The sequence below is a fragment of the Cryptomeria japonica genome, chromosome 10 (assembly GCF_030272615.1).
Source record: "Cryptomeria japonica chromosome 10, Sugi_1.0, whole genome shotgun sequence".
Taxonomy (NCBI): Eukaryota; Viridiplantae; Streptophyta; class Pinopsida; order Cupressales; family Cupressaceae; genus Cryptomeria; species Cryptomeria japonica.
Window position 1 is genome coordinate 45,552,129 of NC_081414.1, and position 26,824 is coordinate 45,578,952.

The window sequence follows — 26,824 nt, forward strand, 5'->3', positions numbered from 1 at the left end:
GGAAAACTTATCTCTTTCAAATCAGAATATTAATCCATTTGAATCCTTTTGTGGAGGAGTTTCACCAACATCCGCAATGGAAGCTTGAGGCTGTTGGCATTTTGAGTTTGTTGGCATTTTGCATAGAGATTGCATTAATGATATGTTGTCATTGATGTCAATTGAACCAGTAATGGTATTCATGTTATTGCTGATATTGTTGTTTTTGATATTGGCTAATAATCGGTAAGAAGAGATTTGTGGAAGACGTTGTAAACCGGTATGTTAATTTTTTGAGTTGAACTGGTAAAACGGTGTAAAGGGTTAAACCTTTCTATGCAATGTAACCGGTAAACCCTATCAGTTGTTAAACCCTAACCGATCAAGTTTGTTGGTTTATTAACTGATGAGAGGTAATGATGGAGACACGTGTGATCATTGTATGAGGATAAGTTCAAATTGTTTTGGTGCATTTGTTTATTGTCTAGGGAAGGAGCAAAGTGGATTGCATCTAATGCACAACGCGTGATGAGTTACAAAGTCCGATGGAGCGGTGATCATGGAGCGGTTGGAATTTTCTTGAAGAATGTGAAGAGATTGTCATGATTTCTAACGGTCAAGATTGTACCGACTTGTTTGTAATCTCGATGATGAGAATTAGGTTTTTGTTGTGTTACCGACCTAATTGATTTGTATTTAAGGTCGATGAAGTTGCTTGTAAAAGTTGTTGGCAAGATTGGCAGAAACCTGTTGAGTGTGTTGTTGCCTAACCAGTGAATGGATCTGCACTTTGAGTAAATCAGATTGAAGCTTAAAAGGATCTGATCAAGCAAATGTAGTGCTATTCAGACAGATCAAGAAAACCTGTTGTTTTCTAACGATTATAGCAGAAGTGAATTCCTTTAACCGAGTAAGCTCTAACAAGCTTGGTTACTCGTTAAATCCTCTAACAAGGTGGTCCATTAGCTTGATTTCTTAAATCCTCTAGTGAGGTTACTCCTAACAGGGTATTGTGCTTTTCATCAAGGCATATTTGTAAATCCCTTAACTTGGTGATTCCTAACCGGAATTAGTTCTTAACAAGACTTATTATAAAGCTTTAACAGGCTTGGCTCCTAACAGGGCGAACTTCAGAAGAGTTCAGATAGCTATCCTTGTGAGTCTCATCTCACCGTGGTTTTTACCTATTTGGGATTTCCACGTATAAACATTTGTGTCAAGTGGTGAATGTTTTTGTGGTTATGATCTTATTTGTTGATTTGATTAACTTCTGATAAGGCATGATAACTAGAAGCATTGAGAGATGAATATGTTAAGTTATGATTAAACATTGTTGATGTTTACAAGATTGAAGTTGTTTACTGTTAAGTTGTCATAACAGTCAAACCGGTTGATGTCAAGTATTCTTATGAATATTGATCTTGACTGAGATATGTTTACTTTGTGTGATTAAATTTGAGTTTGGGAACTTTGTATCAGTTTTTTAGTATACTGATTCACGCCCCCCTCTCGGTATTCTACCGAATACTTATTCTTTCATCATACCATTAGAGGCATAGTCCTGGTTGGACATTGCATTGCATAGTGACCATATTTGTCACATCTAAAGCATTGGATTTCTGAAATATCCTTCTTTTGAATGTAGGAGCACCATTAGATTCCTTATCATTCTCCCTTTTGAAATGTCCTTTCTTACTTTTCATCTTTGTGGAGTGGGAGGCAAGAACATGAATATCTTCATTTATGGAGCTTTGGCCAATGCCTCTGATAGCCAATGCAGACTCTTCTTGAAAGCAATCTTACTTTAATTGATCAAACTTAGGAAGTTTTGATCTTGCATTTATCCCTTGAATAAATGCCTCCCATGAGGAGGGGAGACCATTTAGTGCCAGCATGGTTAACTCTTTGCTCTCTATTGTGTGACCTATAGTAGAGAGTTGATCTTTTAATTCAGTAATCCTCATTTTGACATGATGAAGTTGTTGCTTTAGAGCAAGAGCTCGGCTTGTGTTGTTTATCTCATACATGTTTTCTTATAATTTGAACATGCCATAGGCAGTCTCCATATTGGAGATAATTGGCACAATATGATCTTTCACTGAGTCAACTAACATCTTCATGGATTTATTCTTCTTTCTCATCCATTGAGGCTTTTCATCTTCTCTTCTAGTTCCGGTGTAGCTTTCTTTACGAACGCATCTAATTCGTTTTCTCTTAATGCAAGCATGATCCTGAACTTCCAAGATACAAAGTTGAAATCTCCTTCAAGTCGATCCTCAAATCTAACACCATTCACCATTTTGACAGATAGAAGGAAGTTGAAGAATATAGAGAATAGTTTTGACTATATAAATCTGATCTTCATCTTTTCTTATGATGTCTCTAATACTATATTAAAGTGGATCAGATTTATATATAGGTAATTTTAAAATTATAATATAATAACAATGAACAAATATGTCAACTGCTGTATGTGCAATGATAAAGACTGCTGAATGTTATCGCCGCAATATTAATTGCTCTTGCTTATTACATCAACTGCAGATTACAATGTATAGAGTGAAGTAATTCATACACAAGTATTTGTCACTCCCACGGCAGCCTCTCTTTTCCACTTGTGACTGAATATCAATCTTCTCTCTGTTGTTATCGTTATCCTTACATCCATCCACAACATTGAATTTATAACCGATGGTGGTCCACAAGGAGTCGTGACTCCTATGTGGAGTCACGTCGGCAATATAAACCAATGCATAACCCACAAACATATCGTTGGTTTCTTAGCAATCTAATCGGTCAACCAAACCAATAAATACATGCTATCACTTACAACGAATCGGTAAAGTAATTAATGAAATAATATAATATAATTAATATTATGAATGGTTAGTAACACAAGGTTGTTACTAATTATTCATAATATTGATTATAATATTAACCAAAAAATAATTGATTACATAGATAAATGTATATCTATATGTGATCAGAATAATAAGGATAGATTTACGGACAAGACAAATGTCTAAGACCGTAAGGCCAATTAGTCATTTGGTTCATCTGACCCATGCTATCTATTTTAACAGATGTCTCAAGTAGATCCTACTCCCCTTTACTTTGACAATCAAGGGGTGCTCAAACTGGCCAAGAATTCGGTCTTCCAGCAAAGAATCAAGCATGTTGAACGTCATTGTCATTTCATTCAGAAGCTAGTTGAAGACGGATTAGTTCAATTGTTGTATGTTCCGACGGTGGATCAAACAACAAATATTCTTACCAAGTCTTTGAGCTCGGACAAGTTTGTAAAATTTAGGGGGCAACTTGGTGTGGTTGATAGATCGACCATTAAGGGAGGGTATTAGAATAACATCTTTATTAATTAGTATTAATGGTCAATATTGTAACATAATTTACATTTAGTTAGTTTCTATTTTACAATTGTTTCATTATAGAAACATCGTTTTTGTAATTCTTTAATTGATCGTTTGATCATTTCATTAATTCATTCAAGTTTTTACCAAAACACAAGCCACCACCTAGGTCAGGTTTGGAGGGGTTCTTTGCACAACATAGAGCGCATTTGACACTAGAGCTTGCACAAATTTGTGCATGCCACAAGGGAGTTGATCCTTAGTCAAATTTTCATGATTTTCCCCTCTTGGGCGCAATTGAACCCTTTGTGCACAATGTAGGGCACACTTGAAAGGTGTTAGTGCACAAACCTATCTTGAGTGCATGAGAGGTAGGTGCTTGCACATATGTAAGTTGAAGGGGGGTTTGACCAAGATTTAGACAATTTTTCATACTTGTTCCCCAAATAGGTCTCTTACAAATTTGGACTTGTAATTCATGACCTTGGGCATTGTGCTTGCAATTCCTGATGGAATTACAAGCAAGCTTACAACTTTTTGCCCTTTATCCACTCCTAACAACATCCTGCATTCTGACAACATTGACCAAATTGACAACACTTCATAAACCATGACAACCCTTTGACAACATTGACAGCATTGATGACTTTAGCAATTTAGCAATTCTGACCACTTTTGCAATATTGACAACATTGCGACATTCCTCAATCCTCAATCTTGAATCTTGACACTCTCAAAACATACCCCCTCTTGCAAGCGAAGGTTAAAAACTACGAAACTACTGCCAAGCTAAAGATGACTAACTAAAACACCAAGCTGACAAGCAAAATGAGGAAGTGGCTGGCAATTAAAAAATTAAAAAACCACATAGGAGTGATAATGGCAACCTTTGAAAAATAAAATTTGGGCAACTAAAATGATAGTTCTATTCAAGGATGGCTTGTCTGAAGCAAAAAGTATGAAAGGGAAAAAAAGTGTTGAGATCAAGATACCTAAAGCACATAGATTAGAATGCTCAAAAATCAGAATTGTTCAACTAACAATGCAAGCAAATATGAAAGAATTACTGAAATGGATCAAACATAATACAAGGCTAAGCTAACATGGACAATTTTTCCACACAAGATATACAGTTGGAGAAACCTATAAATGGGAAAAATTGCAGAAGAGAGACAACATTTTATTGCATTATATTTTCAGTCCTGATTGGGACCCAACACTGAGCTCTAACACTTGTATATGTCTACAGTTCCACGACATTCTCTGTTCTCTACTTACAACAGCATGATATCAACATACAGGAATGTATATACAAGAGATATCCCCTTCACAAAGATTTACTTATATTTAAATAATATCTCTATTCCTTAGTTTGGTGGCAATATTTGCTCATGAAGTGGCACCATTTGCAGCTGATGGTCTTCCTTGTGGACAAAATGGGAAAAGCTGTTACTTCATACAGTTACATTACATAACTATTGGGGTGAATATGTAAATGCTACCACACATTGCTGGGGGCTATTACAATACCACTTGTTGATGGTGTTTTTACACACTATGCAACATAGAATAAAATACTAAGCATTCTATCCTCTCTTGAACAAAGACTCCCCAAATGCTAAGCTGCATGATCAAATGGGACGACTCCAAGGTTCTTGAATGTCAGGTCTTGATGTGCTCTTGGATAGACTTAGTTGTTTGATGTGATATTGCTGGAATCACAAGGGGGACTTATGTTGAATGCTTGAATATCGCTAGAACATGGAATTTCACTTGTCTTGAAAAAAAAGGGAAAAAAGGATAAGGGTTAAGGAAAGCTAATCTAACTCCTAAGAATGCAAGATCAATGGAAAATATTTGGTGAAGTTCAACTAAGCTTTGTTTTGACATGCAATGAACATCTCCACAAGGCTAGTGCGATCTTCTAAGGATGGCTTTATGATTTTCAAATCACCACTACAAGCATAGATACACTCAAGGTGAAGCATATCAATGAAGGAGTGATAATTGAAGTTAAGATTGGCTAAGATGGATCCAGTTGAATATGCAAGACACTTTACCATCGACAAGGTGTGATGTATGAATTTCACCATTGATCATGCACAAAGTTCTTTCATTCAATTAACCAACATTAAACAAATGAGAAGTAGAGACCATTCAAATTGTTGAATCAACACATAAAGTTCACCATATCTTCAATGAAAATAATATGCCTCTTACAACAATGTCTTGGCAACAATCTTTGCCTTCTCTTCCTAGTCTACTCTAACTGCTATCTGCTATTGATCTACTAACTATCAACTATTGTCTATTCCCCTTTACAAATGAAGAAGTGAAGCCTTATATAGTGCTCTCATTACATTTGAGTGGCTCAAATTGATTCACAATCAATCGCCAAGATCGAAAGATAGAAACCCTAATTAGGGTTTGTTACACCCATTGCAAAGCATTTAATGCTTGACCAATGACAAATTTACAATAAATAGGACACATGTCCTTCCTTGAATGATTGACCAATAGATGGTAATGGTAGATGCATCAAACTCTGTGCCCACATGTGGTAATTATCTCTTTGATGGATGAGCTAGGTGCATTGAATCTGAATGCCTTAGCTTAGAATGATGTAATTGGATAAGTGATGACTAGGTGCCACTTTAGTTTGCTCAATCTTTGTAACTCCTCACAAGTGTGTGAATGGATGAGGCATATCTCTTGATATTCAACATTTCCAACCTCTTGATGTGATGATGACTTTGCTCAAATCGATCCTCTAACTTTGATTGACTCTTCTGAAGCTAACTTCCATCTTGATCACTTGCATTCTCTTTGTCTTGTGGGGGAACTCCTTTGTCTTGGATATGTTTCACTTCCCAACCTTGGAGTCCTCTGTCTTGATCGTCTTTGATCTTCTTTCCCTTTCTTGATCGTCCTTTGTACTAGCAATGCTTCTTGTATTTCTAGAGGAAATTCAAGATTATGTAAAAGTCCTTCCTTGAATGCTTGATGTCGATTGCCACTCTTTGCCTTGATGTTGCTTGTAGAACTTGATTCTTTAAGTGCAATGTCTTGCTTGGGCCCCTGTCTTTGCTTATGTGGTGAAATCTTGATGTTGTATGTGAGCTGAGAATTCCTCATCTTGGAGCTGATCCTCGTCATCTTCGTTTGCATGTTCATCCTACTTGCATCAAACCTGGAAACAAACATAACTGGAATCAAAACATTGCAAAAAGTACTAAATCAAGCTTCCTACTACCTTCTCTAAATCTGGAAATGAATTTTCTAATCATGAAAACATCTGATTTTAAGTCTGATTTTGTATCTTAGGCCTGATTTATGTCTCATTTCTCACTTCTATATGTCTGATTTGATAGGTTTCAGGTCTGAGACATGCCTGATTTGCATTGGTTTCAGGTGGCAAAGGAAGTTTGTGGATCTCATAGGGCAAAGGAAGAGCCAAATTGTGGATTTGAGTGAGCATTGACAATGCTTGATGAGTTGTTGATTGAATTATCACTCAATTTGCTCCCTCTCTAACCTTGGATCAGAATTTTATAATCTTTTAGAAATGCTCAAGCATGGCAATGCACCTAGTATGATCATGATCTCATTTTAAACAAAACAATGTAAAAACCTTAATTTGCTGATTGGAGGTGTCAATGGCAATCACTTAACCCTTAAGTCGCACTTTTGGGGGGTTCAAAGGAAGTACTCCAATCCTTAAGGCGCACATTTGGGGGGTCTAAGGAAGTTCTCCAATCCTTAAGGCGCACTTTAGCAAAGGAAATGCCTTAATTCCTTAAGGTGCACATTTAGACTCTCAAGGGAAGTGCCTTTTCACTGATTTGGAATGCAATCGCCTAGCTTGATGATCTTGTTCGGTGAAGGAGAAAGAATTTCTAAGTCATGGATTTGGGTATAGCGATGAAAATGCAATCTGATATGCTCATCGAGAGCTTGATTGGAGGTTGAATCGCTTACCATATTGATGTTGATCAGCAAGGACAACAAAAATCCTTAAACTGCTGATTGGGGAGGGCAAAGGAAGTCGCCTAAAACCTTAAGTCCGTGGATTTGGTCATATACTTGAAGTGACGGATCTCCTTCTTCTCTTGTTATTGCTTGATCCTAGCAACGCTTTGCCAAAACAAGGATGATCTCAATTGAAGGCAATGCAATGCAAGACTGGGGCAAGGAAATGCCTAAAGTCGCACTTTCAAGGTGGCAATGACTGAGCTTCAAAGCTTATGTTGCACTTTTGGGATGGCATTGATCGAGCTTGGATGCTTATGTCTCACTTTTGGGGGGTCAATGACTGAGCTCCAAAGTGCAAACCTACAATGCTTATCCTCCAAAAGTAACTTGCCTTAGCCAACTTTCAACATCTCATTTCCATTAGAGCGAGCAAAGATATGAATCATTCATTTCCTAAGCCTTGAAAATTAACTAACCTTTCTTCATCCATAGAGAGCCTTGGCTTGATTACCTCTTAGTTACTTAAGATACTGCACCTATTCCGAATGAAAGGCTAATAGCTAAAGACTCAACAACTAAACTAGAAAGCAAAAAAAAGTGGGGGTCTCCAAATTTCCTTTGCTCTCAGATTTCCGTGAGATGCTCCACATCACCCCTTGGATGTCCTCATCACCAAGGAATGGTTGTCTAGAAAACCATCATATGCATGGGATATGGAGTCTTGAACATCTTGATTGAGAGCGACAATATTTGTTGTCTTGAACAAGTATCTTGACCCAACCTAAAGAGCAGGCATAGTTAGTGAGCCTTGTACAACATATGTAGGCTTGAGGTAGGCTCCTCTTAGATTGCTGCAGAAAGTTATTACTATCACAATAGACTTGTGTTTATTATTGCATAGTTATATTCCTTTTTGAAATTGAGTAGTCATTTGTCAAATGTAGTTAGGCATGGTTGTTCATGGGTAATCGGTATATTTTGTTGAAGATTTGCAGAATCGGTCTTCACTTCCAGCTTGAGGAAGACAAATATCTAAGTGGCCTAATCAGCCTAATTGATTAAGAGGGAGTTGTCATTTAATGACACCCTGTTGTGACCCTTTCACACGTCGCCCCATTGCTAACGGGGACCCCCTCTTTGCTTAGTGGGCAATTTTGCGTTTCCTGTGCCCGAGTCTTGGAGTTTTGATTATGCCTAGTGTCGTCTAGGGTTTTTTGAAGTTATAGGATCAAGTTGCAAAAGTTGATATTTTAATGATCCTAAGTTTTGTCTAAGTGTAGACCTTTTGAGCATTAATGTGTTTTTAAACATGCGCATCAGTGATTTTAAAGTGCCAAGATATTCACAGACCTTTTGGAGTTGTTTTCTCGCTCCTTAGGTATTATTTAAGTTGATTTCGCACTTTATTCCAATATTTTCCTAGCGTTTCACTCATATTTATGGAAAATTAGTATAAGTCCAGTTAAATTTAAAGTTTTTAAGTGATTCTGAGTGGTTAAAATGATAAAATCCTAAGGGAAATCCTTATTCCAAGGGTTAAAGGGTCAAAATCCATGCTAGAGGTACTTTTTCCCTCACATTCCAGACCACCCAACCCATTCCCCCACTCAAAATCCATACTACACATGGGTTTCCCCTGGAATCCATACTGGCTACTAATTTCCCCCACTGTTTATCCATACCCAGGTCGAATTTCCCCTAGAAGTGCTAAAATTTGGCTAAGTGTCAGGATTTATCCAGACTGCCATCGATTTTCCACCAGGAGTGCGGACTGGAGTGCAAGGATAATTCCATGCCTGGGTCGATTTTCCACCAGCATTTTTGTGACAACTAAGTGAGGATTTTTGTTCGGATTTTTATCTAGATAGAGGTCGATTTTCCCTTGAGAGCATTTGTAAGGATTTTTGTCTGGATTTTCATCCAGACAGGGATCGATTTTCCACTGGGAACATTATGAAGAGTTTTGAGTCTGGATTTTCATGAAGTCTGAGGTCGAATTTCCACCAGGGAGGTATTTTTCCAAGTTAAGTGAGTTTTGAGTGTGGATTTTTGTCCAGACACATATTGAATTTCCCCCGGGGGGTGATTTTTTTGCAAATTGAGTGCATTTTTGTCTGGATTTTTGTCCAAACTCACATCGATTTTCCCTTGGAGGTTTTTGTGTGCATTTTGATGAAGTTGAGCATGGATTTTTATCCAAGCATGGGTCGAATTTCCCTTATGGGGTAAATTTTGACACTTAAGTGATTTTTTAAGGGATTTTTCAATCCCAACTGATAGCGATTTTCCCCTGGAGGCTTTATTTTGGATTTAAATTGTAATATTTTAATAAATAAGCCCCATTTTAATTGCTTTTAAATAATTAGTAATGATTATTTAAAGTTTAAAAGCAAATTAATAACTTGCAATAATTATTAAATGTTTGAACCTTCTAGAAGCAAGTTAGGTTTTCACCAAGCAAGTATTTATACAAGTGTTTTATCCCACATTGCTTGTGTGGTGAAAGAGAGAGGTGAAAGCAAGTATATGAGAGGAACTTCAACATTATTTTATTATTATTTCTGCCAGGTGTCTCTATGAAAGCGATTTTTCTCCAAGTTGGGCGAATTTTTTAGCAAGGTGTTTTTGTGAAGTGTGGGATTGAGGATTTATTTTCCTCCATTTTTTTTAGCTTGCTGATTTATTCCTCTTGGCTGCTATTAAAGACCAGTTTCAGATTTCGATTTTGCTAAGTTTGGTGATTTTTTCCAAATTTAGCCTTTTTTGGTGAAAGTTGGCAATTTCATGATTGGAGACTTGGTCGATTTTTCCTCCACCATTTGTGCTTGCTGTTCAGACCTTCGTTGCTGCAGATTGCTGCCATTGACATCAATTTTCAGATTTTTAAGTTCAGCGCTAGACTTGGGAAAATTTCGATTTTGCTTGGGAGGTGTTTTGGTCCCATATTTTGATGATTTTCATGCATGTTTTGTGGCTGCCATCATTTCCAGCCTGCTAATTCGCTTCAGATCTGAGGTTTGCTTCAGATTTTGACCTCCATTAATGGCTGCCATTAATTTTTAGACTTAAGTTTTTATTGCCCAGTCAATTCCAACTTAAACATTTAGCATTTGGAGGTGTTTTATGGAGTTTTCTGTGCATTTTTTAGACCATTTTATCGCTGTTGCAGGTTTGAAACCCCATTGTTAGGCGGTTGTCCTAAAAAATTTTCATTTCCAACCACCTAACCAATTTCAGCGAATTTGCTTGGGGCTGTTTCCTTAGCAATTTTTCATCATTTTCAGGGATTTAAACCACTTTGTAAGGTGCTGGTAAGTTTGAAGTATCCGATTTTCAGAATTGTCCTCAGAAAACTAAATTTTACCAGCCACACTTACATTCCAGAAAATGATTGTTTTCATCAATAAGGCTGATTTTTATTTATTTTATGCACAATTTGAAGATTGCAACATGTTTTAAAAGTCTGATTTTCAGGTTGTCTTCAGAATTTTGACCTCCATTGTTGACTGCGGAAGGTGTCTTCAGACATTCATTGTGTGAAAACACAACCTTTCACACCTTTCCTTAGTCATCATCAATCCGGCATACTCCTTTGCACTTTAGCTTGCATATTTTCTAAGCGTAAGGAGGTATTAAATGAATTTTATGGAAGGCTTCCATGCCCTAGTGTTGTCACACATTGAACTTAATTGCTAAAATTTACCAAGTGTATGGATTATTTTCTAGACTCCATGCTCTGAATTAGCTAAATCTTTAGAAAGTCAGAAATTTTATTACGGATATTTTCCTAAGTCTAATTTCGAGCTTCGTACAGGTGCGATGTCAAAGTCAGGATACAAGGAAAGAAAAGAGCTGCTGAAGACGCTGGAGACGAGATTTTATCTAGAGTTTAAGATTTCATCCAGATGGAAGGAGATCGCTGATACAAACATGCATTTCCTGGACCTCGACCAGATGCAGCGTCGGATATTCGGAGTCAGAGATCAGGTTCCTTCCCCAAGATATTTGAACATTATGAAGAGTGGCATTTTCCATGCCGCTGGGTTTCCACAATCCATACAGTGCAGTGAGTTGATCCTGAAATGTGCACGATGTTACGATCCGCTCACAAGAATGATTAAGAGTCCTAAGGGCGTTGTCATCGCCTACCTTGCTGAGGATGCCATTGCTGAGGTGTTCGGAATTCCACGCGGAACTGACATGAAGGATGTGACCAAGGAGGATTATGCAGACAGATACACGAAGATGCTGGGTGTATGTAAGAATTTAATTAACAAAGAGTGGATGATTGAGCCTAGGTCTCATCATTCCAAGGCTCCCAAGGCACTTATGTGCATAGATTTTAAGGAGGAATATAGTGATTTGATATTCCTACTCAATAGAGTAATGGGGATGCCGCAGGGTGCAATATTTGATGGATGGATGTTCTACCTCATCCAAGATTGTCTTAGAGGAACACTAGTGAATTGGTCCAAGATTATAAGTGACAATTTGGATTTTCAGCTGAAGAATGTAGAGCGGTCCAAGTCATTCGCCATGACTTCCTACCTGGTGTACCTGCTTGCACGATTTGTTTCATACAGAGGATTAATATGCAAAGGTGAAGTCGGGAATGGGCAAGGACAATTTAAGAGTTATGAATGCTACCCCCAGCTGAGCATGCATAGAATTGAAGACTATAAGAGAGTGAATGATGCATTCACTATGTACATCACACGGATGCTGCAAGGCAGAATCCATAGAAGATTGTCCAAGGAGGCAACAGAGCTAATAGAGAAATATGGATCGTGGTATATACAGTTTCCCACTTTCACATACCTCAAGATTCATGGGTTTCAATCTAAACCCTATAGACTTCCTAGGTATCCTGTTGACAGAATGATATTGTTGGAAGTGGTGAGACAACTTCTAGAGTTCGATGTTATCCAGAGAGAGAAGCACAGGACAGGAATGACATTCCCTATTTCAGTTGGGAAGACATCGGAAGTTTGCCAATCTGCCATAGCCGCCAGCACTGCAGGTGAGGAGCTTGCATTCTATAGATTTGCTACATACAAGAAAAGAGAAAGATTTGATCCAAACAAGAAGGTTGGAAGGATCAGGGGAGAGAAGTTCACTCATAAGGTTGACATAGAGGATTATTGGGCTAACTTGATGGACGAACAAGCAGTGAAGAGAAGAATGTGGTCTAGAATGTCTGTGGATTTCATGAGGAAGTGTGGACTTTTCCTCATCCCTGATCAGGTATTAGATGATAGAGATCATACACATCCACAGTATGAGAGTGAAATGAAGAAGGCAATCCTATTGCCAAATTGGTCAGAGTCAGAAGAGATCGACCTGAATGTATTGATGAGAGAGGTCTTGAATTTCTCCCACCTATGGGTGGATATACAGATGAATAAATTAGTTGACATGGGTGTTCCCTTCACTTATGAAAGGATGAAGCCGGAATAGTCTACTTCCGAGGATGATTAGAGGACTGTCAGTGATGTCAGGATTCATGCAGACGAAGAGAGTCAAGCTCCCAAGAGAAGGAAGAACGCGCCTAGAGAAGTCAAGGCCAGAGGGAAGAAGATTGAGGAGGTGAAGAAGAAACAAAAGACTATCACTCCACTTATCATTCCTTCACCCCCTCCTAGTGTCTCATCAATCGAAGTGATTGAAGTAACAGAACAGAATAAGGAGACTCAGCAGTGTTCCAACACAGTGATACTACCAGAGAATATTTAGGAATTCCATGCCACAACAACATCTGCACCTCTTGATGAGAATAATGATCAGCCGGAATCCCCTACTGTCCTTTTGGAAGTTAGCTTGGGAAATGAAGTATATGATTGGACCAGGAGTAATCCTGATTATAATGATGATGTTATTTCGGCATTGAAAGGACTTGATTGAGAAGTATCTCTTGATGATGGTATGGAGATGGCCGCTATTCCTGAATGGCTGAGGAGAAGTATGGAGAATAGTAAACAAATGATAGAGGTACAGCCTATTGATGATATTGATGACTACCTAGCTAGGAGTGCTAAGAAGGAGCCCAAGAGAGCAGAGATTTTGTTGCACATAGATAGAGATGAGACAAGAATGCAGATTGCGCAGATTGCTGTTCCTATTGCAGGCGTGACAGTGGACATTGCTACTCCTATGAATTTCCAGATCACTTCAGTCGCCCTTGGTCGTACATCCACAGGGCAGGAATTCCAGGAGATTGGTGACAACCTCCAGGCAATCAATGCAAGGTTAGACAGAGCGGTTGCGGAAAATGAAAGGTACAGAGAAGAAAATATTAGACTCAAAGAGTATATTGCAAGGACAAGGCGTGGAGATCCCACCCTTATTTCCCTTATTGCAGTTGACCATGGAATACATTCACACTGCGAGGTAGCGAGAGGTACACACTCAGAGGTGGAAAAGTGGATTTAAAGCACAAGAAAGCAGGCAGATGATTTTTTTACTCAGTTTGTCCATGCATATGATAAGACAACAATGCTCGTATTCAGAATCCAGTATTTGGAGGAAGTTTGGGAAGAATTCCGGCCTATTCAGGACAAGACTATTCCATGCCTCTTGGCATTGAAGAAGGTTCCTAATTCCACCTTGGTCAGCGAGAACATTGTGCACAGTGGAGACATATGATTTCCATGGCTCGTATTGTGCATTAGCCTTGAAGAAATCAGCTTATGAGAACGCCCAATCGAGTTGTATGGAGATGTAAGGATTAATTCAGGACATTCAGATGAAGATCCTTGCCTCGATTGAGGAATTATTGGGTGTTGATGTTAGTGATGCTAGTGGTTTACACTTAGCCGAATTAAGAGACAAAATAAAATTTATGTATTTTTGCCAGTTGGACTCTTTGGAGAAGAGTCAGATAGATGACTTGGTCTCTTTGTTGATTCATGTTCATAATTCGTAGAAGCTCATGCCAGAATGGGAGAACACTTTGAATGCTTGCTCGGATTCATTGGATGTGATTGATTTACAGTAGGATACCTTGCCTAACATTTCCATGGATGGGTTAGATTCAATATTGGCTAGATTCTTGAAGTATGCTAGGAGAGAGAGAGATGCAGGGAGGAATCTTCTAGAAGATTCTCTATTTGATGACTAGGTATCTTTTCATTGGGCCATATGTTGGTGGCGCCATTTTTGATGTAACCCTAATTAGGGCAATTCTAGGGTTTTGATGGCAAGATCTCGGCCGTTGATCTTAGATCAATTTGGGCCATCCATTTTGTAAGAGACTCTATATATGCCCCCTTGTCTCTCATTTGTAAAGGAGATTTTTTGTAGAATTGTTGGTATATGCTGCAGCTATTTGAATCCTAATCATTGTTCAATTGTTGGTGATTTTGCTCTTCAAGTGTTGTATTTGCATTCATGGTTCTCAATTCCTCCAAGTTAGATTAGAATTTATTTTCCTGTATGTTAGATTGAGTGAAAGATTTGTTGAATTCATTTGTGTGGAATCCTTAATCCATACCACTAGCCTCTTGCCGCTGGTAAGTGCGCCTTGTGTGGTCAACTGGATTTTGAGTAATCATAACTTCAACTATTATGCGTCCGTTGACAAGCATCAACTTGGATGGTGTCTACGTTTGATGGTAATAGTCTGAAAATCATTAAGTATACCTTAGATGATTGCACTAAGCTTGTGTCAATACCTGATTGTGAGACCTTGCCTAGTTTGATTCCACTAGATCCATTCATCATTTCCTACATTCCTAGTTTTAGAATAGATTTCCTGAACCCTATTCTTTTTCCCCCTTTTTTAGTAGGAAGTAAATCCAGAGCCATATTGATAAATCTTAAGTTGTCAGCACACCTATTCCGCATCATTCATGATAATCCAGACATTTGCGTAAGTCCCCAAAGTGAAACACAACAATTCACATCAACCACTGAACTTACCCACTCATCAAGACCTGACATGTAGAAACCTTGGAATCATTTTAGTTGATCTCATTCTTAGCATCTGAGGTGATTTTGTTCAAGAGAGGGTAAATTACTTTGGTAATTTATTCGGTATTGTTATGTGCATAAAAAACACATCAACACACCCTTGGTCCATTAGTGAGAACCGATCAGAGATATGTTCCATGAATCAGCGCTGCCCCAGTTGATCAAGGAGAAAAGCAATGGAATTACGAAGTGTGAAGTGTTGTCTTGTCAGAAGGAAGTTCCTAAGTCTTCAACCCCAGAACTCCGGAACCCCCAGGTTCCCAAGTTCCTAAGTTCTTCAACTCCAGAACTCCGAAACCCCCAAGTTCCCAAGTTCCTAAGTCTTCAACCCCGGAACTCCGAAACCCCCAGGTTCCCAAGTTCCTTGTCCTCAACTCCGGAACTCCTAGGTTCCCAAGTTCCTCAGTCTTCAACCCCGGAACTCCGGAACCCCCAGGTTCCCAAGTTCTTAAGTTCTTCTACCCCGAAACTCCAGAACCCCCAAGTTCCCAAGTTCCTAAGTCTTCAACCCCGGAACCCCCAGGTTCCCAAGTTCCTAATTCTTCAACCCCGAAACTCTGGAACCCCAGGTTCCCAAGCTCCTAAGTCTTCAACCGCGGAACTTTGAAAACCCCCAGGTTCCCAAGCTCCTAAGTCTTCAACCTCGGAACTCCGGAACCCCTAGGTTCCCAAGTTCCTAAGTCTTCAACCCCGGAACTCCAAAACCCCCAGGTTCCCAAGTTCCTAAGTCTTCTACCCCAGAACTCCAAAACCCCCAGGTTCCTAAGTTCCCAAGTCTTCCCAACTGCGGTGACCCAGGTCTCCGAAGTTTCCCCAACTTCTCTAAAGTTCCCCCAACTTCGGCGACCCAGGTCTCTGAAGTCTTCCAAACTCCTTCTAGCTTGCAACACTTTCGGATGGCATGATTGACACTCAAAGATTTAAATGCTCCGACGACTTTTGTGACTTGTGCACCTTCTTTTGTGGAGCCACAGGGGTGCATTTAATGTTTTTGGCAGGATTTCCATCAAGGGAGGTACAGGGCCATGCTTGTTGTAGTGATTTATGTCATGTCTGCATATTCTGACTTTGGAAGGTTAGTCAATCCACCCTTCTCAGAATTGCCTTTTGTGGGTATGGCTAGGTTGCTTGCGTGTACAAGTCAAGTGCATGCACTTCCCTGCACTCCCAAACTGACATACAGGGGGCATGATCACTCTTGTAACCATTTTTCTATATAAAGGCTGTTAAGCCTCATTGTAAAGGGTTCTTTCCCTGTTGGCTTGAGCTATTCCATGCTCTCCCACTTATCTTGTATTTATCTTGCATTTGTGCAACTGTAAGTTTGCCCATTGGCCTTATAATTAATTGAAATCACCATTCTTGCCTACTTTCAACTTATGTATGCTGTGTATGTTTCCTTACCTTCATCATAGGTGTATGTTTTGTGGTTCTTCTCTCATATATGCTATGTTAATTTTTTTTCTGAGTGTGACTTATGGTAAACCTTCTCCCCTCTTGGCATTCAATGAATTCTAACCTTCATACATGCATTGGGGTCACTCATACAATTGAAGTTTGTGCATCTCCTGGGTGTTTCTATTGGTTTTTTGTGTCATTTCGGTAGGGAGAGGAACAATCTCTTCTTGGTGCATCACTTCCTTTTATTTCAAGCATTCTCTCTTCCCTTTACCTCTGCAATTTGTTAGGATAGGCTTAGGAGTTAGTTTTGAAGTGTTGAGTTGATTCAACACCTGCACCTGGATTGAGAAGGAAGCCGGCCTTCTCTGGAGATTCAACCCCTTTGCGCAAGGTCCCACACTTCGGGGTTGTCTCCATGTTTCACAAGGTTGCTGAGTTGACAGCTGAACCAGGGTGCGAGCTTTTGTGATAACAAGAGTGTTGATGCTATGGTCGAATTCCTTCAGGCCGACATAGACAACATAAAGGTTGTGATAATATTGTGATATAATAATTATATTATTATTATGAGATAATATAATTATATTATAAATATATTGTATAGTTATTATATTATAATTATATTATTAATAATATAATTATTGGAGACCTTGGAAGAGTGTTGACCCTTGGTGAAGGGGAACCAATGATAGGTATAAAGGAAGAATAAATCTTCCTCTCTAAAACAATTGATGATAGAATAAAATTCAACAAAAATGCATATATATCAATTCAACATGGTATCAGAGTGGGTACGAAACCCGGGAAAGGCCCTAATTCATGACGGAGTTCACATTCAAACTTCAAAGAGAAATTTGTGAAGTCTATGGTTGCAGGAATAATGGTGATAGTAGTGGGCGTGTTATGCCATTTTTGGATATTTACCAAGCAACAAAAACAGAATATCACATCTTTTGAGTGCCAAGTAGCGACCATTGCTTTCAAAGGCGTAGCCACGTGATTAAATAAAATAATCTCAATGTCTTCTTCATGCTAACTCAATCTCATGCTCTTTTAAGTGCCTCATCTCCAATTCATATTGTCATAATTTTCATGGGATTTCATTTGAGCTAGGATTCAGGCATTTTAGTTGCAGATTTATCGTGGATGGAATAAAAGATACTAAAGATGGGAGCTCCGCATTGTATTGTATGTAATGTGTCGTGAAAGAGGAGGGTTTTTATTTGTGAAGGTCTTGAAAGGTAGCCTATTTCCGTTCGGCGCAATGGTCAGGGATGGAGGGGTTAACTTTGTTGTTCATTTGTCTCGAGCAACTTCCATCATGATATGCTTCTTTACCCTTTCTGATTTGCACAAGCCCTTCTCAACTGTTGTTGTGAACACTGCAAACTTGAAATGACACTTAGAATTGTCTTCACTTGCCAGGGGCGCCCTGGATGCAGGTTGCAAGCACAACCCTTGTTTGGAACTATTCCTGTTATCGTGCATCCTTGTTCGATGGAATTGAGTTTTCTTTATTGTGTTGATATTGGAGTTGAAGAGCCATCCTAAACACATCGTGTGGGAGCTTATTCATTCTTTCGTGGACTATGGTTGCCGTGAGTAGTTAGTGTGTGGCCATCTCTGCAATTCGGGAAACTCTGTGAGCATCATTTCTTTAGTCACCTAGAAATATGATTTTCTTTTGGGCATATTTTTGAAGAACCATCATGGTACGTTATTTTTTTGCGGCATGGAGCATGATAAAGGTTTCCTTTGTGATCGGAGTTTTCCAATGGCATGTGCTCTATCTATCTTGGTGCGACTCCTTGCTGAACGATGTTCATTTGCTAAGTCGAGCTTCATTCCTATGTGTCATGAGTTCTCCTTGTGATGAGGCGTTTGGTTGGAGTTGGTCATCATGTTTACATCTATTGTGAGTTTCATGTTGGATGACAACACTTTAACACTTCTGGTAAAGCAGATGCTAATAGACATTATGAGTCACTTTGCCATCCCGTGAGAGACATCGAGAATAGTGATACAAACGGGAGTCAGTTTTACAAAGCGGAATGAGTATTTACATGTCGTAATTATTATCTTTGTCCATTCTATTCAAGGGTACACCATGTTATTAGTGGCGACAGAGATTGAGTTTATATGCCAACATTTCAATTCTCTAACAAAGGTTTCGATCATTGGCCGTGAAGGTCCTTGTGAAGGTCAAGGCGATATTCGCTTTGATGTCTTTGAAGGCTTGTGATTTCATTTCAATGCAGAGATCCATGGGCTTGAAAATGGAACAGCTTAAAGCAGAGTTGGTGGATTGTGAGGAAGACTAACCTATTAAGAGATAAGTTTTCATGGTTGAATAATGTTCATGAATTTTTCATATAGCTATTAATTCATGCTATAGCGAACCATGTATGATTCGAGCATTGATATTTCTCTTTGAGATAGTCTTGAACCATTATTAATCTCTCTAAATGCTTTCAGGACGGAGATTACATTCAAGGGTGGATGAGCTTGATACATCCTGTGAGGAAGCATCATAGGCTGCTGCCATGAAATTGAGTTGGTGGCTGGAGATGTCTCTTCGAAGAGGAAGAATCAACAATCAGAGGGAGCCTGACATTTCAGCATCAGAGGCAGCCTTAAACAAGGAGATCAGAAGGTTGACATCAAGATACCCTTTTTGGTAGAAGGGAGTGGACTGCAAGAGGACTGTGTTCTAATCTCAAGATTGTCATATTCCTGTCTGGTTTAGGGTTCGATCTTATGACAGTAGGTCCAAGGTGGTCTTGGATCTTGCACCTTCAGCCATATGTGGATCCAGATGATGAGAGTCTCTTGGAGCAAGATATCTTCCATCATTGGGACCATGCGAGCAGTATATGCTTCCGTGACAGAGGGAGCAGCTAGAGGATCTGCTTCAGTTGACTTCGGAGGATCTTGGTACTAATATATTCTTATTTTCAAAAGATGTTTAAAGTGTAAACTCTTGCTTGATGTAGTTCTCTTTGAGAGAGACTTGAGGTGTAAACCCTTTTCTCACCCTCTGATATGGTTCATGGTGAATGTTATGTGTATGACTCCATGACAAACATCACGTGAGAGAGTCCGTGATGATTTTCTTGTACTTGTATGTTTATCCTTTGGATGAGCCATGGTGAATATCATTGTGAGGTGACGATCTCACAATGATGAACACTTGTACATCTCACCATTATTGTAAGGTGACGATCTCACAATAATGGTTGTATATATCATTATGGTGGATATCACGCGAAGTGATATCTATGGATATGCCATAATGATTGATATCTCATGAGGTGATATCTATGGATATGCCATAATTGTGGATACCATGTGAAGTGATATCTATGGATAAGCCATAGTGGTGGATATTACTTGAGGAGATCTCTAATGGTGGATATCATGTGAGGTGATGTCTATGGATATGCCATAATGGTGGATATCATGTGAAGTGATATCTATGGATAAGCCATAATGGTTGATATCACTTGTGATATATTTCCTTTCCACATATGTATGTAGCCATTGTGGTCAAACATCACGATGAGGTGATTTGATATCACAATGAGGTGATAAGCCTCCTGCTTGCTCATGAGTATAGTCATTGTGTTGGTCATCTCGATGAGGTGATATGTCTTGTGCTGCTGGAAGTATCCTCCCTAGTTGAGAGGGAGTGTTGAAGATTGGCAGCATCGGTCTTCACTTCCAGCCTGAGGAAGACAAATATGTAAGTGGCCTAATCGGCCTAATTGACTAAGAGGGAGTGTTAATGCTATGGTCGGATTCCTTTAGGCCGACATAGACAACATAAAGGTTGTGATAATATTGTGATAATATAATTATATTATATTGTGATAACATAATTATATTATTATGTGATAATATAATTATATTATAAATATATTGTATAATTATTATATTATATGATAATATAATAATTATTATATTATTATTAATAATATAATTGTTGGATACCAACTTGGAAGAGTGGTGACCCTTGGTGAAGGGGCACCACCAATAGGTATAAAGGAAGAATAAATTTTCCTCTCTAAAACAATTGATGATAGAATAAAATTCAACAAAAATGCATATACATCAATTCAACATATTTGAGGTTGTCAATTTCTACAAAATCCTGGGAAACTACCAATACATTTTTTCACATGCTCTAGGGATACCCACATTATCCAAATCAATCATGGTACGGACAATATGAAGCCTGCTAATTTGGTTCCAGTGAAAGTTACCATGGAAATTTCAAGGAATTAAGTTCTAGCTGAGTAAAGCTGGTTTAAAATGAAGAATGCCAATTCTAAGAATACATTCATCGTATCGTACCTATTTCATGATTTACCTATCCATCATGGGTAATTGGCTTATTTGAGCTTTTAATTTCAACAAAATCTCGAGAACTATCTATATGCCTTTTTTCAAGCTAGTGATAACAGTATTATCCAAATCATAGAGGCAATAATTGTGACTCGCCTCCTAGCCTGACATTTTTGTCAAAAAAATTGCGATATAAACAAAAACTCATGCCTGTTGAATTTTTCAGTAAAAAGTAATGAGTTAAACTGATTTAATCATATTCACATTGTCAAAAGGTGGTCCCAAACAAATAAAATTGCAATTTGGGCCTTTTTGTGTGATTTTTTTGGAAACTCTAACCCTTTATTTGCAATTTTTGCTGGATCCATGAATTTTTTTTTCTCTTTCTGAAAACTTTTAACTCTAAAATCTTTATCTTTTAGTTTGCTGATTCATTTCCAAGAATGGTTTTTCCTGCCATGACACCAAACAATCATGATAAGAGCAAAAGGAACTTGCTAATTTTGATTGCAGTGAAAGTTAGCATGGAAATTGAACTTAGTTGTAGCTGATTAAAGCTGGTTTTACATGAAGTGTGGTGTGAGGACCATAGGGCAAAGGCTTGTTCTCGCAGAGTGTACCCTTGAAGCATCATTTCTAAAGATGCAACCAGACCTTTTTACCCTCAACTTAGCTTAAACTTAAATTACAAGTACCATGAATTTGAACAAACTTTGTTTAATTGATTTTTTATCATGTTAACAACATATTTACATATCAACTTACCATTGCAAGAATAGAATGCAAATGATTTTATGATTTTTATACCTTGTTTACATGCTTGCTTAAACAGAATTTTGAATGACAAGCTGTGTTCTCGTCTATTATCTTTTTCATTCAGGATAAACGCCTTGTTTTGACAACTGAAGATCTTTCAATGGCATTGCGAGAGGTATGCATTGGCTTGTGCATGGTTATCAAGCATCATAGGAAGTAGAGTTTATTTGTTATTTATGTAGCTGTTGTTAGTGCTTATCAAACATCATAGGTAGAAGCAGTGACTTTCTTTTCAATCCCATATAAGTGATTCTTGATCTACAACATATTCTTTGTTTGTGTGTCCCTGGACAACGACTGCTAAGACTTTAGAAAGAGGAATATTTATCTTAGATGTCTTTTGGAGCACTTTAATTCAGTTATGGCAAACCTTTCAATGATTTGCAGTATGGAGTCAACATGAAGCATCAAGAGTATTTTGCTGACAGTACTTCTGCTGGCACAACTCCTACTTCAAAGGAGGAATGTTAGTTCTTGTCAGGATCCACACACCATTCTTATGATGCTGGTCTAATAGCATTTAAAATTTAATTGGCTAGTTTTTGGTGCATAAGCATCACATTTAAAGGGAAGTTTAACTTGGATCAGATTTGTTCATGCATATATCTTTGAGAAAAGATTAGCAGCATGGATAATCTGGCAAGAAGTCAAAGCCTTAAATGGCATGGAGAGTGAAAATACTTGCTTTCCTCTTGGCTATGTTTTTGGTTAATTATGATTTGTGATACTGTGTTGAGATATAATATTTGGAGCTATTCTTTTCTGATCATTTTTTTGCATTAAAAAAGAACTCTAATGAACTTGTATCCTGTAGAGAGAATGATAAAACCATTCCAAACCAGACCTAAGTACCCTCATTGGTTTTCCAACCTCACTTTTCATGACTTATTTGTCTTAACTCATTATAGAACATTGAATCCAAATAGACATATCTTTGGGTTTGGTACACATGTTGCAGATAGACAGATCTGCTGTGATGTATCTTGTTGCAGGAGGCCTCTCTGGCAGGCGTAAGGCGTTCCCTGATATATCTTAATACTAAAGTGAATGTCTCTAGGCATAAACAAAAATAACAACAATATAAAAAATAAATTAAATACCTTAAACCTTAGAAAATTGAATGAGCCTGTCGAAAGCTTTTTCTCACACATTCAAACAAAGAAATTGGTAGAAAATTTGGGGAACATGAATACATGTCAGCATGATTTTTAAGAAAGAGGATATAGCATGTTTATAAATATTGCAGGTTTGTACAGCATTCAGAAGGAAAACTATCACATAGTAGGGAATGGCTGAAAGGACAAAAAAAATTTGCAAGTAACTCCATCACATAGCAGGGGATAGCTGAGAGGCAACACAGATTTGCAAAGAACACTATCATGCGGTAGATGATAACTTAGATGAGCAATCTTTTATTTTTTATTTTTTATTCAATGTTATCACAATTCAATTTAATTTATTATCAGATGTACATTTTATACTAAATCCTAATACTGAAAAGAACATAATTGTCCCAGGTATCTTCATATCCGCAACACCAATACCGTACCTAAAGCATCCTGGGGTTTACCCATTTATAGCGTATGTTCACATAACAATTTTAGTACAGTTTTTTGCTATAGTTTTTATGTTAATTCAGATAATAGTAGTGTTGCTTACAATTGGTTTTCACTTGGCAAACTAAAAGTATAAATGAAGTTAAATTAGTTGGATTTGGGACTACGTCACCCGGGGACAGGAGACTCCTAAGGGACGTCCCCATAAATTTTGTATATTGACAGTGCATTTTGACAATGAATTCTATAAGCAATTTGTTTTTGATTCTCAATTTAACACAATTTTGGCATAAGAAGTCTGCTAGTTCTTATATCTTAAGCTTCTATAATGTATACATGCATGCTTTATCCATGTTTTCATATGAATATTTTAAATTTCCCTATATATTTTAATTTTCCCTATTTTTATATAGCCGATCCTTTGCCATCTCCTAGCTGTCCCCAAAATTGGCAAAAAAAATCACAGTCTTGAAAACGTGTACCCTCGTCTCCTGCTGTCCCTGTCCCAGAAACTCAGGGTAACATAGATTTGGGAAACTAAAAATGTTAAAATTTTCATACAAGCAGGGGAAAAAAATTGTTTTTGTTATTTCATGCCAAATAAAGCACGAGATTGAAAGTGAAACAAAATAAGAGTTGGGACATGAAAGGTGGAATTTGTTCATCAATTTTGCCTATTACAATAATATACCTAGTCTTGAAGCTTGAAGTTTGAAGCTAGAATATCAATTACAACTTAATAGATCACAAAATAATAAAACAAAACCTAGAAAGCTACGGTCCATTAATAGGGTTTCCTAAACCCTGATGGTTGGGGTTATAACTAAGAGGCCCACCTTGTTAGACACAATGTACCACTGAGAGGGGGTGAATCGGTGGTTTGCAAACTTTTCCCTTTATCTATCCTATATGAGTATACCGGTTAACATATCTAACAGGAAGCAGACTTACCGTTTAGATGGGAGACTATCACAAATGCACTCACACATAAAGGGGACATCACATAACACCAACATATACGAGGAAAACCCAAGATGGGAAAAACCTCGGTGAGAAATGCTGCTGGAGTCTATTGCTCCAGTCCAGTCTCACAATGAATCTTTGATTACAATGTTTAGGGCACCAACCTAAGGAGCTCCAACTTAATGATTACAAAATCATGTTTTTATACCAAAGTTATCTTCTTGTTACAAAAGAACTTTGTAACTCTCAAGTATGTCTCTCCACAGGTTATTCTCTTTACAGATCTCTGTCGGTTCTCTGTTCACCTTTTCTCTGCAACAACCTTATCTCCTGTTGCAACCCACTCTCTGCTGCACCTCGCTCTCTGTTGCACCCTTGCCGGTTCAGCGTCTTCTCCTTCTCTGTCGATTTTGCACACTGTTGGTTCTCTCTTCTCTCTGCTACACCGCTGCTCTCCACCGATACTACACTCTGCCGGTTCTATGCTTGCCTTCTCTACAGTCTTCTGCAACTCTTCTCTGTCGGTTACCTCACTGTTGCCGGTTGAACACTTCAAACCCTGTTCTTCCTCACACTCAGTCTCTTCTTCTTCTTCTTCTTCTTCTTGGTGAGCACTTGATTGATTTCTTCTCACATGCAGCAACACTCTTTCATTCAAGGACAACCCTCATCGATTTTGGCATGCATATTTATAAACTGGTTTTCACGCCAAAAACCAATTCAAACTTTGGGCGGTTAGGGTTTCTTCATCGACCTCGAGGCAAACCAAATCCAATCAGATCTCACGAGATCTGATCACCTTGATTGATTAATTGTAACTCATCAATCAATCTTGCCATTGTCGTGCCTTCTAGAGCACGCCTTCTATTTTTAGCAACTTGCTTTTAACCTACCAGCGGATTTCTTGGTCGATCACCAAGAATGGCTTCACGATTCCATTCACCTGCCTTGATCTGCTCAACCAGTTTGTGTTGGATGTTTGCTGTCCGTTTGACCTCGAGCCGCAAACCTTTGCAACACATTCCTTGAATCACGCAGTTGACATAAATGTCGACCTGTCACCTTCTACCTCGCCGCCTGACACTTTACCAACTCAACAAGCCGCCTTGTGCATGCATGCCACTTCACCTCCACGTGGTCCCTGTGTCAGCATCCACCTTTGCTGGATCATCTGTGTCGGTATGGCTGGGATCACCGACCACCTCCATTATCGGGTTCATCTACTGGCTTACTAACCCTGTCGGTTATACCCTAACCGGTCTGCAATCAACCTTGCACTCTGCTTCTCTTCCGGTGGAACACTCAATCGAACAACACATTTGCTAACCTACCTTATGCACATCCTTATCAGATGGGAGTCTTCTGCATCTGCACTTTGTTAGCATTACTGGTGGACATACTTACCGATAAACACCTTGATGACACCATGTCATCAACCTTCAACTGTTTCCATATGAGGTATCTGCATACCGGTTGCACTCTCTATCTTTAGCTGCTCAGCTTTGCTTTCTTCATCATCAAACCAGACAATATCTCAATCGGGTTGTCAAGGAGACAAACCCATCACACTTCAAATGTCGGTCCAGTGCCTGATTTCATGCACTTGAGGCATCTTTCTAATTCACCTATAGATCCGGTGTGAGCCTTCAAACACCTGCCTTTAACTCTTCTGTCTTATCTCACAGAACTATGATGCACACTTTGCATAATAGGAGATAAGCTCCACTTACTGGTGGAAGTGGATCCTTGTCGTCTGCATCCTGCAATGCACTCATGTGGCATCCCTGTTGTGCAACATATCTTCAAACAGACACATGTGATCCGGTTGGGGCATACTCACTATCGGTCATCTCTTCACATGGTGACTGCATCTTTATCCGGTGGGAGTCATGTTGTTCTGCATCCACATAGTGTACTGGTGGCTTGTACATCCTTCTCCTCCAGTGTTGATGTGATTCTTGATAACATTTCGCTTCTTCATCACAATCAATAGCCCAACATCTTGGATGTCATCATTTACCAGTTGTTATATCATACCGGTCATGTCCATATCTCCCACACAAATCAAGCACTAACTTGTGTATCGGTGGCTCCAATGGTAATTGTACTGAATGCCATTCTCTCCTTTACCAGTGACCTGCAATACTAGGTGACATCAAATATATCACATCCGGTATGCATCAATGATAGTGCTGCACATACATCTTTTATACCGGTAACCATCCTATACCGGTTGACATCAATGACAACACAATGCCAACAATCTCTCCCTTTGGCATTGATGTCAACACATGTAGTATCCGACATACTACATAATCTCTTTCCCCTTTTGTGTGATCCAACTCTCCCCCTTTGTATAATCCATGGATTCTCACACATGTATTATGCAGTATACTACAAAATCTTTCTCCGCCTTTGACAACAATGGCAAAGGGCATTGTCAGGGTTTCACTCCTC

The 26,824-nt window shown here is 38.7% G+C and overlaps 1 protein-coding gene across 5 annotated transcripts in view; it reads left to right on the forward strand.

The window, feature by feature from the left end:
• Positions 1 to 22,617, forward strand: part of LOC131029430 (transcription initiation factor TFIID subunit 10) — a 128,383-nt gene extending 105,766 nt beyond the window's left edge. For all 5 annotated transcript variants that reach the window (XM_057959924.2, XM_059213168.1, XM_057959906.2 and 2 more), the window contains exons 6-7: positions 21,913 to 21,963; positions 22,236 to 22,617. In XM_057959924.2, coding sequence (XP_057815907.1) covers positions 21,913 to 21,963; positions 22,236 to 22,319 — 135 coding nt within the window. In that variant the 3' untranslated portion in view covers positions 22,320 to 22,617. The remainder of the gene's footprint in view (positions 1 to 21,912; positions 21,964 to 22,235) is intronic.
• The last annotated feature ends 4,207 nt before the right edge of the window (positions 22,618 to 26,824 follow it).